This window comes from Leucopleurus acutus (assembly GCF_964270905.1).
Source record: "Leucopleurus acutus genome assembly, chromosome: 4".
Taxonomy (NCBI): Eukaryota; Metazoa; Chordata; class Mammalia; order Artiodactyla; family Delphinidae; genus Leucopleurus; species Leucopleurus acutus.
The window spans coordinates 42,862,706-42,879,797 of record NC_139146.1 but is presented as its reverse complement, the minus strand read 5'-3'; the positions used below and the strand labels follow the sequence as shown (position 1 = coordinate 42,879,797).

The window sequence follows — 17,092 nt, the reverse complement described above, 5'->3', positions numbered from 1 at the left end:
ATTTCTTCTGCTAGTCTATCGATAAGTGTTGTTGAATGGATATTTTCCCATGTTCTATATTTTTTTGTCTGAACATATTTCTTGATTATGAAATTAGATTAGAAATTGGGATCAGTTGTGGAAATCAGGCATCCTTATACACCAGCCACATTTCATTTGAAGGAAAACGAAGATGCCTAAGTTGAGTAGGACGATAAAGAGAGCAAGTACCTGTCAACGTGCTGGGTATGAACAGGAGTTCTTTTTCCATCTGCAGACGGATGTGGACACTTTCATATTCCGCAGGTCTGACTGCCACAAAATCTTCAGCCACGTGATCTAAGCCCAGTAGGAGATGCTCAGTATCCCCACCATCGAGCAGCTCTTCCTCGTCCTGCATTTCATTAAAAAAACAGCATTATTTCATTAAAAAAACAGCAAGAGGGCGCCACTGGTGGCGCAGTGGTTGAGAGTCCGCCTGCCGATGCAGGGGACACGGGTTCGTGCCCCGGTCTGGGAAGATCCCACATGCCGCGGAGCGGCTGGGCCCATGAGCCATGGCCGCTGAGCCTGCGCGTCCGGAGCCTGTGCTCCGCAACGAGAGAGGCCACAACAGTGAGAGGCTCGTGTACCGCAAAAAAAAAGTGGAGCCTGATACTCCTCCTTTCTGTCTGGGCCGTACTTAGTGACTTGCTTCTATGAGTAGAATATGAGTTTGGTTATGTAGAGTCTGATACTAGGTCATAAAAGGCATCCTGGCTTCCTCCTTGCTTCCTCTCAGATCACTTGCTTTGGGGAAACCAGCTGTCATGTCATGAGGACACTCAGGCAGCTTTACAGGAAGGTCTGAACTGAGGCCTCCCGCCAGCAACCAGCACTTGCTGGGCAGATGGGTGAGCCACCTTGGAAGCAAACCCTCCCAACTCAGTCAAGCCTTCAGATGAATGCAGCCTTGGCCACCTTGTCTGCAGCCTCATGAGACATCCTGAGCCAGAACTAGCTGAATATAGATTTGTAAAACAATTATTATAGAGCACACTAAAGTATTCCCAAGCTTTCATAGACCTAGGTAAGAAATTCCATTTCTGGGAGTCATTTTTCAAGGGAGGTGACTAAAAGCTAAGCACAGAAATAGGCCAACTGTGCAAATTCTGAAACATTCCGGTGTGTTTTCCTTTTTGTTTTTTAATGTGGTAAAATATAAGTAACATAAAATTTATCATATTAACCCCATTTAAATGTACAGTTCTGTGGCATTAAGTATATTTACATTGTCGTACAACCAATGTCACTATCCATCTCCAGAACTTTTTCATCTTCCCCAACTGAAACTCTGTCCCCATTAAACAATATCTCCCCGTTTCCCCCTCCTCCAGTCCCTGGCAACCACCAATGTACTGTCTTTCTCCATGAACTTGACAACTCTAGGTACCTCACGAAAGTGGGATCACACGATATTTGTCCTTTTGTAACCGGCTTATTTTACTTAGCATAATGTCTTCAAGGTTCATCCATGTTTAGCATATGTCAGAATTTCCTTCCTTTCTGGCTATTGTAAATAATGCTTCTGTCAACACGAGTGTACAAATATCTGTTTGAGTGTCTGCTTTCAGTTCTTTTGGGTATTGCTGGATTGTATGGTAGTTAGTTCTATGTTTCAATTTCTGAGGAACCTCAGAAATAGGCTTTTTCCACAGCAGCTGTACCACTTTGCATCACCATCAGCAATGCACAAGTTTCTCCACATACTTGCCAGCACTTTTCCTTCCTTCCTGCCTCCCTCCTTCCCTCCCTTCCTTCCTTTATCTACCTACCTGTCTATCTATCTATCTGTCTATCTTATAATAGTCACTTTAATTTGTGTAAAGTGGTATCTTATTGTGCTTTTGATTTGCGTTTCCCTAATGATTAGTGCTGTTAAGCATCTTTTCATGTACTTACTGGCCCTTTGTATATCTTCCTTGGAGACATGGCTGTTCAAGTCCTCTGCCCTTTTTTTTTTTTTTTTTTTTTTTTTTTTTGTGGTACGTGGGCCTCTCACCGCTGTGGCCTCCCCCATTGCGGAGCACAGGCTCCGGACGCGCAGGCTCAGCGGCCATGGCTCACGGGCCCAGCCGCTCCGCGGCATGTGGGATCCTCCCGGACCGGGGCACAAACCCGTGTCCCCTGCATCGGCAGGCGGACTCTCAACCACTGTGCCACCAGGGAAGCCCCTGCCCATTTTTAATAGCATGTTTTCTTTGATTTCACACATCCCACCCACAATTACAGAATCTGAGTTGTAACTTGGGTGTGGTATGGGGCACAAAAACCTGCTCACCTGTAAGGTTGTGGGGGGAGAGAGAGAGAGAGGTTTCATTTGCCTTGGAGAGGTAAACATTTTGTGTATGAAATGAATACTAATCCTTGTGTGGAGTCTAGCAAGAAAAATCTGTAAAGGATGTTGCTACACTTTTTTTTTTCCCACAAGAGAAAGATGGACAGATTTAATTAAGGTACTTAGTCCCAAGATTATGGGGTAAACTCAAGGGCCAAGAAAGCAATGTGAATCTGGTATTCTTATTGCTTTCAGTTAGGACATGGATGAGTTGTTCTGTGTGGTGGTGGTGAGTTTGTTCCCAGCCGCTTTTTTCCTGGCTGGGATATCATCACAATCATTGTCCCCATCATCGTCCCCATCATCGTCCCCATCACCATCATCACGATCATCATCCCCATCATCCCCATCATCCCCAATACCATCATCACCATCATCACCAATAGCATCATCACCAATAGCATCATCATCCCTCTCCTCATTACCATCCTAATACTAAATACCATTTTGTTTACTCCTTCTTGCACAGGTGGCTCTTCTTCCTCTCCTTCCTCCTCCTCTTGGTTAGTTCCATGTCTACTTTTTGCTTTTGGTTTTTCCTCTGATTCCTCTGGTTCGGGATCAAAGTTGAAAGTAAAAAAGTTATAAGCTTCCTCAGCAGAAGGGAAGCCAGGCGGAACCTACAGAGAAGCAGCAAGCAATAGAATTTGGGATTATCTAAACTGAGGTGACCTCTGCACGGTTCACTGACAGCTGGCTGGATGCTAAGAGCATCAGGCACATTCTAGACCTCCTAAGCATATTACCTTTGTTGAAGGTGGTGAATTTTAACAGATGCAACAGGCCTCCTTAGTTAAGTAACTTTAATGAGTTACTTTTTTTATAAATCAGCAATTATTTACCTTCCTACAAGCACATAAATACATTATTTATATCAGTAAATGCTTTAGAAAAGATGATTAAAATGCAAAAAAGTGGATTCAATTGTTTTATAGGCCAATGCTGAGATACTTTTAATTTTGAGCAATACAGTGTTTGTTAAACATTTTTATAAAAAAAAAGATCATTTTGGGGAGTTTGTTTTAACTCTTCTTGAGTTATTATCCCCTTTTTTTCCCCATAGTAAAAGCTGGTGCAACTTCATGGTTGAACAGGTAGTCTTATCATGAACATTTCCTGCCCTTCCATGCATTTCCCTTCCCCAAAGTAGGCAGTATTCTAATCTCTCCACATGATTCTAGGATTTCAAAAGTAGGAATCATTTCTCATACTTTTTCTCGCATACTCCATGCAAGAGGAGTCAGCTTGTGTGTATAGTCATTTCTCATTGAATATTTTTGAAAAACAAACAAATCAACAAAATACATGATTTAAAGAATGCATGATTTAAAACAAACATGATTTAAAAAGACAGGATTTCTCACCGGGGGTTTAGACTTGATTTTTCGCGCAGAATCATGGAATTTTACTCTTGAAAAACCTTGGGAGTCATCTTCTTGTTGAGTCCTTTGTACCTCTCTACCTGGCTATACGAGTAGAAAAAAATGATAGAGACACCATTTAAATCAAGAAACTAAGGATGTTCTAAAACAAGCATTAACCTTCAAAAGTCTTATCTTCTGATCATTGATGCATCTCACCATTTCTAAGGAATGAAATGTTTACAAATTTCAAATATATTTGAATGTTAACGTGGCTGAATATTTTCTTACTCAGCTCTGTCTCTCTCAAGACTAAACAAATATAAAATTTTATAGTCATTAAACCTGAAAATGAAAAGTGTTATTTCATCCTATAGATCAATAGATTATCCAGCTCACAGAGCATCATTTCCAAACAGTCTATGATGAAAAGTATCAATGATTATAAATAAGTCCAAGTGGGCAAGGGCTGCCCCAGCCCTGGCCTTTCAGTTTTGTTTAAATCTCAGAATGGCTGACTGAGTCTCCTCAGGCATTTATCCAGAGACACCTGTGTGATGAAAGCTAGAAACACTTGGAACAGCTAAGATAAGGTGCTATAAAATTTCACCTAAATGCAGCTAGATGTCCAGCAATGGCCAGAATAAAAATGAGGACATCAATTGGGTATAATCTATCATACTAGCAAGAGAATACATACACTTCCAATTTATGTAAAATTCTACGCTTTTCCTCCATCTTCTCATTTTGCAGTATAAGGTTAAGTAGTTATGTACTAGTGCTCAATTATATAGAAGTTGAAGGCGTGCTAATGAATAAATGTCACAGTGCAATGCCAAGAGTTGTTATTTGTCTTGGTAAATTACAGAATTTTAAATGGTGCTTTTGAAGATGAGGAAAGAAGCAGATGGGTATTACTTAGTGTAAGGAGAAACAACTGAAAAAAATTAGCGTAGACTAAAGATCAGGTTCCAGTGCTGGATCAGGAAGACTTTCTAAGGATTTTCCAAGTTTAGTCTTCTCATAGAACAGGGCTAAAGCTTTCTCGTTCACTGCTGAGGATGCCATTCTGCTCCTGCCTGCCTCAGAATCCCCCGCCTCCGATAGCCCATGAGGGAGACTGATACGTTTGACAGCATGAAAACAAGCCAAGGGGTCAACCAATAAGAGAGAAGAGAAGCTTGACTCTGTGTGTAGGCAAGCCTTGGGTTTTAGAGAACTGCAAAGATGATGATACTAAAACACAAGACCAGGCAGAAACACTAGCCGTTTAGAAAAAAAAGATAAGTAGGTTAAATTCCATGTGGCAAATATGTGTATGTGGAGATTAGTATTTTATTCTTTTTGTTTCTTCCCATCCCTTTCTATACTTGCTTGGCATAGAGGCTATTAAGTTCCGAAAATACAATTTCATTGGTGTCTTTTATTGTAATATTGACGGTTTTATTATGATATTTATGGACTTGATCAAAAAGCTTGTAATTTAATTTTTATGAAGATCTAAAAATATTTAAAAGTAAATTACACTAGCATATTAAAAGCTATTAAATATATTTAAAAGGATTGAGTTTGCAGAATTAAATTTTAAAGAACTATTATCTATAATATCTTTATATAAGCTTAGAGTAATAATGACATTTAATTTCAACTTGAATGCCTATCATGATATGTGCATGTGTCCAGCTAGGAATTCTTTCTCACCCTTGAATTTGTTGTATCCTCCAGGAAGGCTCTATGGCCCTCTTCTAGCTTGAACTAGGCAATATCAAGTCTCATTACTTTTACCATACCATAATTAAAAATATACTAGTTCTAGCCCTGATCTCTCTTCTAAACTGCTAATCAATGTTTTTAATTCCTTAAAAGACATCCTAATCTGGATTGTCTTGCAGATACCTCAGATTTTTATACATTCTTGATATCAGCCATGATATTAATCAAGATATATGATTTCCAAATAATTTCTCCCATTCTGTGTGTTGTCTTTTCACTTTCTTGATGGTTTCTTTGAAGCTCAGAAATGTTTAATTTTGATGAAGTCCAGTGCATCTATTTATTCTTTTGCCACTTGTGTTTTGGAGTCAGAGATAAGGAACCATTGCCTAAGCCAGGACTCCTCAAATTTTACGTAACCTGACTCCAAGGCTGGAGCCACGTGCCCTTTCTATGAGCTCCTAATAGCACCCACCACAGATCTTAATCATCCTGTACTTCCATTGTCTGATAACCTGCCTGTCATCCCTACTGGGATCCTTGAGTGTAGGCTGTGACTGACATCCCTGTGTATTCAGAGTCCAGTGGGCACCTGGCAGGAAGGAGTCTCCTGTAGATGCTGGCTGGGCCACAGGTAGAGTGTGTCAAGGGATCAGAACTTGGGTCACCTGGGACAGAGAACCAGGCCCAGAAAATAAAGACATTATGGTGGTGTCTAGTGGAGACCCAGTAGTCAAAAGTTCTGTGTTATTTCCACTTTGATGTTGACATGTTCTTCGAGATTTGTGTTTGGCTTTGTTCTCTTATCACAGGTCTGCTGACTATAAAGTAAATAGAAATGCAAACAAGAGTTAAGCACAGGTTTGTGTTGATAATTTGGATTCTCTACCATATTCCCAACTGGTTTCTCCTTTTCACTCTGACCCTACAGCCTCTAACACTAGCTACCACTTACAGAGAGAGGGCTTACCATGTGCCAGGTGCTGTCTGAAACACTGTAGCATGTATGAGATCATTTAATCCTCAAAACAATACCAAGAATTGGGTTCTAGTAGTATCCCTATTTTACAGAGGTGGAAAGTGGGGTCCAGAGAGTAGATAAGTTACATGTCCAAGGTCACACAGCTAGTGTGTGAGATTGCCAGCACTGAATGCTGGGCAGCTGAGGTCCAGCATCTGGGTTCTTCGTGTGCTTTGCTCTTTGCTCCATAGGATATAAATGGACCACTTTTTAGATATTCCTTCTGGGGTGAGGTGTATACATGAAGAAATGTGCTTGTGAATGGTATGTTCCATTAGCAACATGAGATCAGGTCTAAGGATATAAATGGACCATAGGATATAAATGGACCACTTTTTAGATATTCCTTCTGGGGTGAGGTGTATACATGAAGAAATGTGCTTGTGAATGGTATGTTCCATTAGCAACATGAGATCAGGTCTAAGGGCAAGGCAGTTGATGTTTGCCTCAAATCCACAGAATGGCTCTTAGGGGAGATAGACTATGACAGACATACAGGTCAAGGTCCTGCTCGCAAGGAGAAATAAATACCCTATGGGCCAAGAGACTACATTTTTACCTCTAAAGCTTCCAACTTGATTTGGGTATCATAATCATGGTCCATGAACAAGTGAAAACTACCATGACTGTATGAAATGATTATCCATCAGAAGTTACATACAAGGCCGGATATAGGAGACCAGGCCCTCCTATCACTTAGGCCACTTGACCAGAAGCCGAGACTCACACAACTGCTGAAACAGTCAAAGTGTTTGTGTCATCATGATGGGATTTCAGGGACTTTTTCTTTATTTTCCAGTATTTTAGAATTATGGCTCTTACAATTATAGCTCTTACGGAAGAAAATAAACTGGAATTAAAGAACAAGAAATGTGTCCTCAGTAGAATGGAGTAGCAAATTGTCATAAAGCCTTTTTAGGGGACTGACTGAGTGTTCCAACAACCTATGAGGACGGCTACAACTTTCCTTGTAATCATGCAATCTCTGGCTTGTTTGGGACGAATATAGGTAAAAATTTGTAGCATCTCATCATAGAAAAAGAAAAGGCATCATCTAAGAAATCAGTGGTTGTGTTTCAGAAATATCCCTAAAGCATAGACTTTGAAAACAACCAAAACCATCATCATCAACAACAAACCATTGGATTAGACTTGCAAACACTTCATTGAGCCATTTGCTCTGTTCTTTCTGTTCCTTCTTTTACCCTCTTACATGCTTGTCCTTCAGCAACATCCCTGCTACGTCTTTCTGTCTTTTACTGGCTTCTACTCTGATTCATGGGCTTTTACTGTCAGTTTTTCTCCAAGTGTAAGACTGTCTTCATTCAGTCTTCTTTCCCTCAGGAAGCAAAGGCACTCTCAAAACTTCAAAACTGACCACAGTAGAAACGCTTCCAAAATCTGTTTCTCCAGGCCCAGTAACACGTGCTGTGATACCTCACCAGATTCAGAAATCTGAGATTCAGAAATCAATTATTTGGAAATCATATATCTTGATTAATATCATGGCTGATATCAAGAATGTATAAAATTCAGAAATCTCAGAAATCAACCCAGTGCGTTCAAACCACCTCCCGATCCTATTGTCAATTGCTTTCCACTGCTTATGAAAAACCATCAGTGCTCCTTAGTGTAACACTCAGGCCCCCATGATCAGATTCTACTCTCATCTCTTTCTCTGTTTCCCAGCAAGATCCATGGACCCAGCAACACTGACCCTTGAGACAGACTGGGAATGAGATAGAGCTGGGGTCAAATCCGGACTCCTCCATGTACATGCTCTGTGACCTGGGGATAGCTTTGCAGCCCCTCTGAACCTCATATATCAAATGTGAATGGAAATAATAGTACCCACCTCATAGGTGTGTTGGGATAAGGGCATGTGATAACATGGGGCAGACTTGGCAAAATGCCTGGCACCGAGTAGCACTTTATAAATAGTAGCTATTATTATTAATAATAAGCATTTAACACCTCATCTGTGCATAGCTCTGTTCTAGAACTTTTGCTGGAAAATTTATATTCTGCTTCACTGTCCTTGGTCACAAAGTAGGGATGGCCCATTTCTCACCTCTGTGCCAAATTCAGTCTCCAATTCTTTCTCACTGGGACATCGTAAGCGCCTGGGCCGAGGGGTGGGAATTTCCTGCAGCAACGCACTTTCTGCTTTGGACTAAAAAGTCGAACAGAAAATTATTGCTACGTCATGTCAGTGATGCTATGAAAATCTTGGTCACCATCTTAGGAGAAAATAAATCAGTAAAAAATACACGTTATACTTCTTTAAGAGATCAGAACAATGATTTAGAAAAAGGATGTTAAATTCTTCTTAAGTATAATTTTCATCTGTGCCAATATTAAATACTGCATTAACATTTAGAACATGAAAAACAAATTTAACGGTATTCAAATCCATGCAGTTTTGAGCAAACAAAGCAAGCTAGACAAGACCAGAAGCATTGCAGTCAGCACCCAACAAAATATTCCTGTGGTTTCTCTCACCCTTGCAGCTTGTAATTTCTCCCTCATGCGTTCTCTCATGGAAAATTCTGCAAAGCCTGTTCTGGAAGCTGAAGGAATTGGAGGTAAGCCTAAAACAATACAAGAAAATTACTTTAAAACATTTTTTTTCCAAAGGGAAGATTAGATTGAAAAATGGCAAGAGAATGTAATTTTATTTTGCAAATTTAGAACTTCACATAAGCAATCATGAGATAATGCTGATAACTGTCATTTGATGTAATCAGGACATGTCTTGGCTTCTTTAAGACGGACAGTGAAAACCTCGGTGCTATCAAGGCTGTTACATCGACTTAACTAAGAATAAAACGAATGACATTGGACTATTCAAGGCACAGACACACTTACCAATTCAATTTCCATTGGGAAGAGGTTCTCGAATTTGTTGATTTGAGAAACAGGCTTGTCGGATGAATGGATGGCTATTGATTTCGGAGTTCAACTTTCAACAGCACTGATAACTTCAGTCAGAGAAACCTTTTCTATGAGAGGTTCTATAGCCCCGGGCTATCTCATACAGACAACACATATTTTGTACATATTATTAAACCTATACATAAATATCATGAAATGTTGTTCAGCTATTTTGTGTCGGGCTCTGTGATAATGTGTTGAATGCATCTTCTCGTCAATCTTATGCCATCCCTGCTAGGAGGGATCACCTGGCACCTTGAAGATGAAGACTCTGAGGCCCTCTGTGATAACTGACTGGCATGGCGATTGCACACCTAGGAAGTGGAATGCTTGGGATTTGGTCTCAAATGCTCTACACCATTATGAAAGAGGTGGAAATAGAACAAAGCATTTGGGGGAACAAAATGTTATGCTTGGAGCAGAGAGGCTCTACTGGGATGAAGTAGAAGATAAGGTTGCAGAAGGAGTTTGGGGTCAAGTCATGGGGAGGCTCTGATGTCACATGAAGGAGTCTGGAATATATTCTCCATGCGGTGGGGATGTCTTGAAGGATGTGGAGAGAGGAGGAAGTGAAGCAGCATTTTCTGAGGCTGTCCCTGGGTCTGCAGGCACAGCATGGTTGGGGTGGGGGCACCAGGGACCCCAGCTGGGATACCCTGGTGAGATAATAAAGAGGGAGTCTGTGGGAATAATTGCGAAGACGCCACAAGAAAAATGATACAGTTGTCCCTAGTGACGATGGTGAGTAGGGCACTAGTTCTCCCAGCAGTAGCAGCATCTTCTGGGCACTTGGTGGATGGGCAAACACTCAGGCCAGACACACTCGGTGAATCAGAACCTGGAGGTGGAACCACCATCTGGGTGATTTAAAGACACACTCAAGTTGGAGGACCCCCGGTTTAGAGCAAGAGAAGGTGAAGGTGTCTGAGGTTTTGACTGAGGTGAGTGGGGGTTTGGGGTTCCTGAGAAAGAGACAAGAGGAGGGAAGCCAGTCTGGGAGATACTGAAGGGGGTCACTTTGCAGCTGGAATGAGTCTGAGGTGCTGGCAGGATATGGAAATGTGTGCTTGTCCTGCACCTGAGCTCCGGGAAGGGGTCCAGGCCCCAAGATAAAGACTTAGGAAACGTTTCTACCGTGGTGATGTTAACATTTTGAGAAAACCTTTCCCGAAGGAGAGAGTGCAGAGACAGGAGGCTTCTGACCCTGTAGCCATTGGTACTGTTAAGGAATGAAGGCTAAAAAATGAAAGAAATAGAGAAGGCAAGATGATTTATTAGCAGGTGGAAGGAACTGTGGCAGAGAGAGGAAGTGATGACGGGCAGAGGCCACTGTGCTGGCCCTTCGGCCTCCGCTTATGCAGAAAAGCGATCCTGGGCTTTGGAGCTATTTCTGCAACTTGGCCACTCATTGCTGAGGCTGGGCTTCCTTCCTTCTGTGTGATAGATGTAAAATCCTACTTTATCAGGCACCAATCATGCCATTTCCTCAATGCCTGTAGGAAAGCATGAAATAATTGTAGTGAAGATCACAGTCTTGCATGTGTGGATTGAGGTTCAAGTTCTTTAGAAGAATCTCCATTAGCTCGATAAAAAGGCCTTTGGCATTGTTTTTCAACTCACGTAAAAAATCAAGTCATTATTTCCTATCTTAAAGATCATCTACCCATGGTAGATCATATCCCCATGTCAAAGTCCCAAGACTTGTCCTGTATCGCGTTTGTCACATTGTGAATTTATACATTTGTGTGGTTATTTGATTAGTACCTCCTTCCTCTCCCAGGTTCTATGGTTTTCAGCCACAAAGGGCGGGCACAGGTAAGTGTCACTAAGTGTGTGTGGACCACCTAGGCTGATAAAGAAGGGCTTCTAGACTGGACCCCCTGGGGCTTGCCCATCCTGTTCTCTGGCTGATCACTCTCTTTGCTTCTGTCTCTAGAGAGCTGCCCTTTCATAGTTAACAAGGCATGCTTTTGAACGTGAAAAAAAATCTTGTTTATTTACTCCCCTTCCCCCTGCTTTTTTTTTAAAGAGATCTAGTTTTTCAAATTGACTTAAAATAGCTATTGTGTACATGGAGCTCATTAGAATAATTTTATGAATTATTCTTTAAAAGAGAGACAAGATATTTTATTTAAACACTATCTCTTCTGACTAAAGAAACCAAAGGGGCTTCTTTAGTATGTATTAGTTTTAAAAAACTTGAAAAATTCTGAAGTGGTGAAAAGTAGTTCTTGCCTGAGTTTTTCAAAACTCTGTGTTAGTGAAAGGCATTTGGAGGGCATAAAGATTTCCAAATCTGATCTGTACAACTAGGTGGTGAGATGTTATTTTCCCAGCTAAAATGTGACCTGCCTGAGGGCAAGGACCATGTTGATGACTTTTGTACCTGGCACCTTGTAGCACTATATCAATAAAGGAAAACACATGAAGGAACCATGAGGGTGTGAGAGATATTATACTTAAAGAGGGATTTCAAACAAAATAAATGTAATCCTCATTTGGATGAAATCAGATGATGACAACTTTTTTCTTTTTAAGGTAATATTACTACCATGATAACCATGGAAACCAAGTGTACTAATTCACTCCCTTTGACCTAATAACTAATAGGGCTTAGGGACTTTCATTTTTATGTTGGTAGTCCATGGCAAACAGAGTGTCTTTAAACAGCTAGAAACACGAAGACAATCCTCATAAGACATTTTTCCGCCTTACTGTCAGTTACTCCACTACATGACTAATCAGCTAGTGGTCCCAGACTGACTCTATTTGTCTTTCCCTGGGGCTAAGAAGTGATTTGCCAAACTTGAAAAAGGGTGTGATTTCACGTTTACTAAACAGGCTCTGTGACACAGCTGAGAAAATCTGGCATGCATAAAGTTTCCACAGTTATCCAAGAGTGCAATGAAAATAATTTTTTAAATTATTAAAGATTTGAGTTGAGGACATGCAAGAACTTATGGGTAATGAGAGAATTTCAAGACATTCCATTAAAAATATATACATAATGTCCATTAGTATGAAATATGGATTTCCTTGGCCATGTGATGTTTTTCATCAGAGGCAGCAGGGATTACAAATTCAGCAACACTGCACTGGCTGCTCTGCAAACCCGTGAATCCCAAAGCTTCATTAGCCTCGTGTTGCTTCCAGATCTTCTCTGTGCTGTCACCTTTTCCTGTCACCCATACTCACTGTACCCTATTTCTCTCTCCTTACGGACTGCATCACAAGTTGGACGTGTTCCATTTTTCTTTAAACCACTTCCATTATACGTGACCCCTCAGAAAACAAAGTCTTCACTCCACCATCTGGAAGTGCTCCCCTCTTTCCCTTACTTTTGCAGACATTCCCACACGTCTTTATAGACCATTTGTTCTGTGAATCACACTGCCCAGACCAGAGCTCTCTGTATACATTGGGGTGTACAAGGACTTTCCAAGGACTTGACATAAAATTTGAAATGCAGTTCAGCCAGCCCTCTGTGTCCATGGGTTCTGCATCTGCTGATTCAACCAGGCACGGATAGAAAATGTTTAGAAAAAATTCCAGAAAGTTCCAAAAAGCAAGACTTGAATTTGCTGCGAAACAGCAACTATTTACATAACACTGACATTGTATTAGGTATTATAAATAATCAAGACATCATTTAAAGTATACAGGATGATGTATGTAGGTTATATGCAAATTCTATGCCATTTTATATAAGGGACCTGAGCATCGATGGATTTTGATATCCACAGGACGGGGTGGGGCGGGGAGTGGTCCTGGAACCAATCCCTGTGGATACTGAGGAATGACTACGTTGGTTGGATTTGAGTTGGTACTATCTGAATTCACAGATTGTCAAATAGGAGAGTGTGCCTATGATTCTTGGTTAGTTACCTCACTCTTCTACCTTTCTATTCTAAAGAATATGCTACTGAAAGCTTTTATTTATTTATTTTACTTCTTATGATTAATACATATTGAAGAAATTTTACAGTACCTTTATGTCTTCATCAGTTGTGCATTATTGATATTGATAATAAATAAGTCAATCAAAAATTCAACTTGTTAAGATGGTGAGCAGTGAAGACTTTTTTTTAAAGCTATTTTTTTATTATCTATTTTATACATATTTGTTTATATACGTCAATCCCAATCTCCCAATTCATTCCACCACCACCACTTTCCCCCTTTGGTGTCCATACGTTTGTTCTCTACATCTGCGTCTCTATTTCTGCCTTGCAAACCGGTTCATCTGTACCATTTATCTAGATTCCACATATATGCGTTTAATATACAATATTTGTTTTTCTCTCTCTGACTTACTTAACTCTGTGTGACAGTCTCTAGGTCCATCCACGTCTCTACAAAGGACCCAATCACGTTCCTTTTCATGGCTGAGGAATATTCCATTGTATATATGTACCACATCTTCTTTTTCCATTCGTCTGTCGATGGGCAGATGAATTTATGCTGCTTCCATGACCTGGCTATTGTAAATACTTCTTCAATGAACACTGGGATGCATGTGTATTTTTGAATTATGGTTTTCTCTGGGGGTATATGTCCAGTAGTGGGATTGCTGGGTCATATGGTAATTCTATTTTTAGTCTTTTAAGGAACCTCCATACTGTTCTCCAAAGCGACTGTATCAATTTACATTCCCACCAACAGTGCAAGAGGGTTCCCTTTTCTCCACACCCTCTCCAGCATTTGTTGTTTGTAGATTTTCTGATGCCCATTCTAATCGGTGTGAGGTGATACCTCATTGCAGTTTTGATTTGCATTTCTCTACTAATTAGTGATGTTGAGCAGCTTTTAATGTGTCTCATGGCCATCTGCATGTCTTCTTTGGAGAAATGTCTATTTAAGTCTTCTACCCATTTTTTGATTGGGTTGTTTGTTTTTTTAATATTGAGCTGCATGAGCTGTCTATATATTTTGGAGATTAATCCTTTGTCCATTGATTCGTTTGCAAATATTTTCTCCCATTCTGAGGGTTGTCTTTTTGTCTTGTTTATAGTTTCCTTTGCTGTGCAAAAGCTTTTAAGTTTCATTTGGTCCCATTTGTTTATTTTTGTTTTTATTTCCATTATTCTAGGAGGTGGGTCAAAAAAGATGTTGCTGTGATTTATGTCATAGAGTGTTCTGCCTATGTTTTCCTCTAAGAGTTTTATAGGGTCCAGTCTTATATTTTGGTCTTTAATCCATTTTGAGTTTATTTTTGTGTATGGTGTTAGGGAGTGTTCTAATTTCATTCTTTTACATGTAGCTGTCCAGTTTTCCCAACACCACTTATCGAAGAGACTGTCTTTTCTCCATTGTATATCCTTGCCTCCTTTGTCATAGATTAGTTGACCATAGGTGCGTGGGTTTATCTCTGGGCTTTCTATCCTGCTCCATTGATCTATATTTCTGTTTTTGTGCCAGTACCATATTGTCTTGATTACTGTAGCCTTATAGTATAGTCTGAAGTCAGGAAGTCTGATTCCTCCAGCTCTGTTTTCTGCCCTCAAGATTGCTTTGGCTATTTGGGGTCTTTTGTGTCTCCATACAAATTTTAAGATTTTTTCTAGTTCTGTAAAAAATGCCATTGGTAATTTGATAGGGATTGCATTGAATCTGTAGATTACTTTGGGTAATATAGTTTTTCACAATATTGATTCTCCCAATCCAAGAACATGGTATATTTCTCCATCTGTTTGTGTCATCTTTGATTGCTTTCAACAGTGTCTTATAGTTTTCTGAGTACAGGTCTTTTACCTCCTTAAGTAGGTTTATTCCAAGATATTTTATTCTTTTTCTTGCAGTGCTGAATGGATTGTTTCCCTGATTTCTGTTTCTGATCTTTCATTGTTAGTGTATAGGAATGCAAGAGATTTCTGGGCATTAATATTGTATCCTGCAACTTTACCAAATTCATTGTTTAGCTCTAGTAGTTTTCTGGTGGCATCTTTAGGATTCTCTACGTATAGTATCAGGTCATCTGCAAACAGTGACAGTTTCACTTCTTTTCCAATTTGTATTCCTTTTATTTCTTTCTCTTCTCTGATTGCCGTGGCTAGGACTTCCAGAACTATGTTGAGTAATAGTGGCAAGAGTGGACATCCTTGTCGTGTTACAGATCTTAGAGGAAGTGCTTTCAGTTTTTCACCATTGAGAATGATGTTTTGCTGTGGGTTTGTCATATATGGCCTTTAATATGTTGAAATAAGTTCCCTCTATGCCCACTCTCTGGAGAGTTTTTATCATAAATGGGTGTTGAATTTTGTCAAAAGCTTTTTCTGCATCAATTGAGATGATCATATGGTTTTTATTCTTCAGTTTGCTAATATGGTGTATCACATTGATTGATTTGCGTATATTGAAGAATCCTTGGCAACTCTGGGACAAATCCTACATAATCATGCTGTATGATCTTTTTTATGTGTTGTTGGATTCTGTTTGCTAGTATTTTGTTGAGGAGTTTTGTATCTATATTCATCATTGATACTGGTCTGTGATTTTCTTTTTTTGTAGTGTCTCTGTCTGGTTTTGGTATGAGCGTGATGGTGGCCTCATAGAATGAGTGTGGGAGTGTTCCTTCCTCTGCAGTTTTTTGGAAGAGTTTGAGAAGGATGGATGTTAACTCTTCTCTAAATGTTTGATACAATTCACCTGTGAAGTCATCTGGTCCTGGACTTTTGTTTATTGGAAGATTTTTAATCATAGTTTCAATTTCATTACTTGTGATTGGTCTGTCCATATTTTCTATTTCTTCCTGGTTCAGTCTTGGAAGGTTATGTGTTTCTATGAATTTGTCCATTTCTTCCAGGTTGTCCATTTTATTGGCATAGAGTTGCTTGTAGTAGTCTCTTAGGATACTTTGTATTTCTGCGGTGTCCATTGTAACTTCTTTTTCACTTCTAATTTTGATTTGAGTCCTCTCCCTCTTTTTCTTGATGAGTTTGGCTAAAGGTTTATAAATTTTGTTTATTTTCTCAAAGAACCAGCTTTTAGTTTTATTGATCTTTGCTATTGTTTTCTTTGTTTCTATTTCATTTATTGCTGCTCTGATCTTTATGATTTCTTTCCTTCTACTAACTGGGTTTTGTTTGTTCTTTCTCTGCTTCTTTTAGGTGTAAGGTTAGATTATTTGAGATTTTTCTTGTTCCTTGAGGTAGGATTATATTACTATAAACTTCCCTCTTAGAACTGCTTTTGCTGCATCCAATAGGTTTTGGATTGTTGTGTTTTCATTGTCATTTTGTCTCTAGGTATTTTTTGATTTCTTCTTTGAGTTCTTCAGTGATCTCTTGGTTATTTAGTAACGTATTGTTTAGCTTCCATGTGTTTGTGCTTTTTACGTTTTTTTCCCTGTAATTTATTTCTAATTTCATAGTGTTGTGGTCAGAAAAGATGCTTGATATGATTTTATTTTTCTTAAATTTACCAAGGCTTGATTTGTAACCCAAGATGTAATCTATCCCGGAGAATGTTCCATGTGCACTTGAGAAGAAATTGTAATCTGCTGTTTTCGGATGGAATGTCCTATAAATATTAATTAAATCTATCTGGTCTACTGTGTCATTTAAAGCTGTGATTCCTTATTAATTTTCTTTCTGGCTGATCTGTCCATTGGTGTAAGTGAGGTGTTAAGTCCCTCACTATTACTATGTTACTATTGATTTCCTCTTTTATAGCTGTTAGCATTTGCTGTATGTATTGAGGTGCTCCTAT

The 17,092-nt window shown here is 39.6% G+C and overlaps 1 protein-coding gene across 1 annotated transcript in view; it reads right to left on the bottom strand.

Moving 5' to 3' along the window:
• Positions 1 to 17,092, bottom strand: part of CC2D2A (coiled-coil and C2 domain containing 2A) — a gene marked incomplete at its 3' end in the record, with an annotated part of 135,600 nt that overhangs the window by 92,920 nt on the left and 25,588 nt on the right. The window contains exons 5-9 of the mRNA XM_082838732.1: positions 8,954 to 9,042; positions 8,523 to 8,624; positions 3,721 to 3,822; positions 2,800 to 2,976; positions 211 to 373 (exon numbers count right to left, since the gene is read on the bottom strand). Coding sequence (XP_082694858.1) covers positions 211 to 373; positions 2,800 to 2,976; positions 3,721 to 3,822; positions 8,523 to 8,624; positions 8,954 to 9,042 — 633 coding nt within the window. The remainder of the gene's footprint in view (positions 1 to 210; positions 374 to 2,799; positions 2,977 to 3,720; positions 3,823 to 8,522; positions 8,625 to 8,953; positions 9,043 to 17,092) is intronic.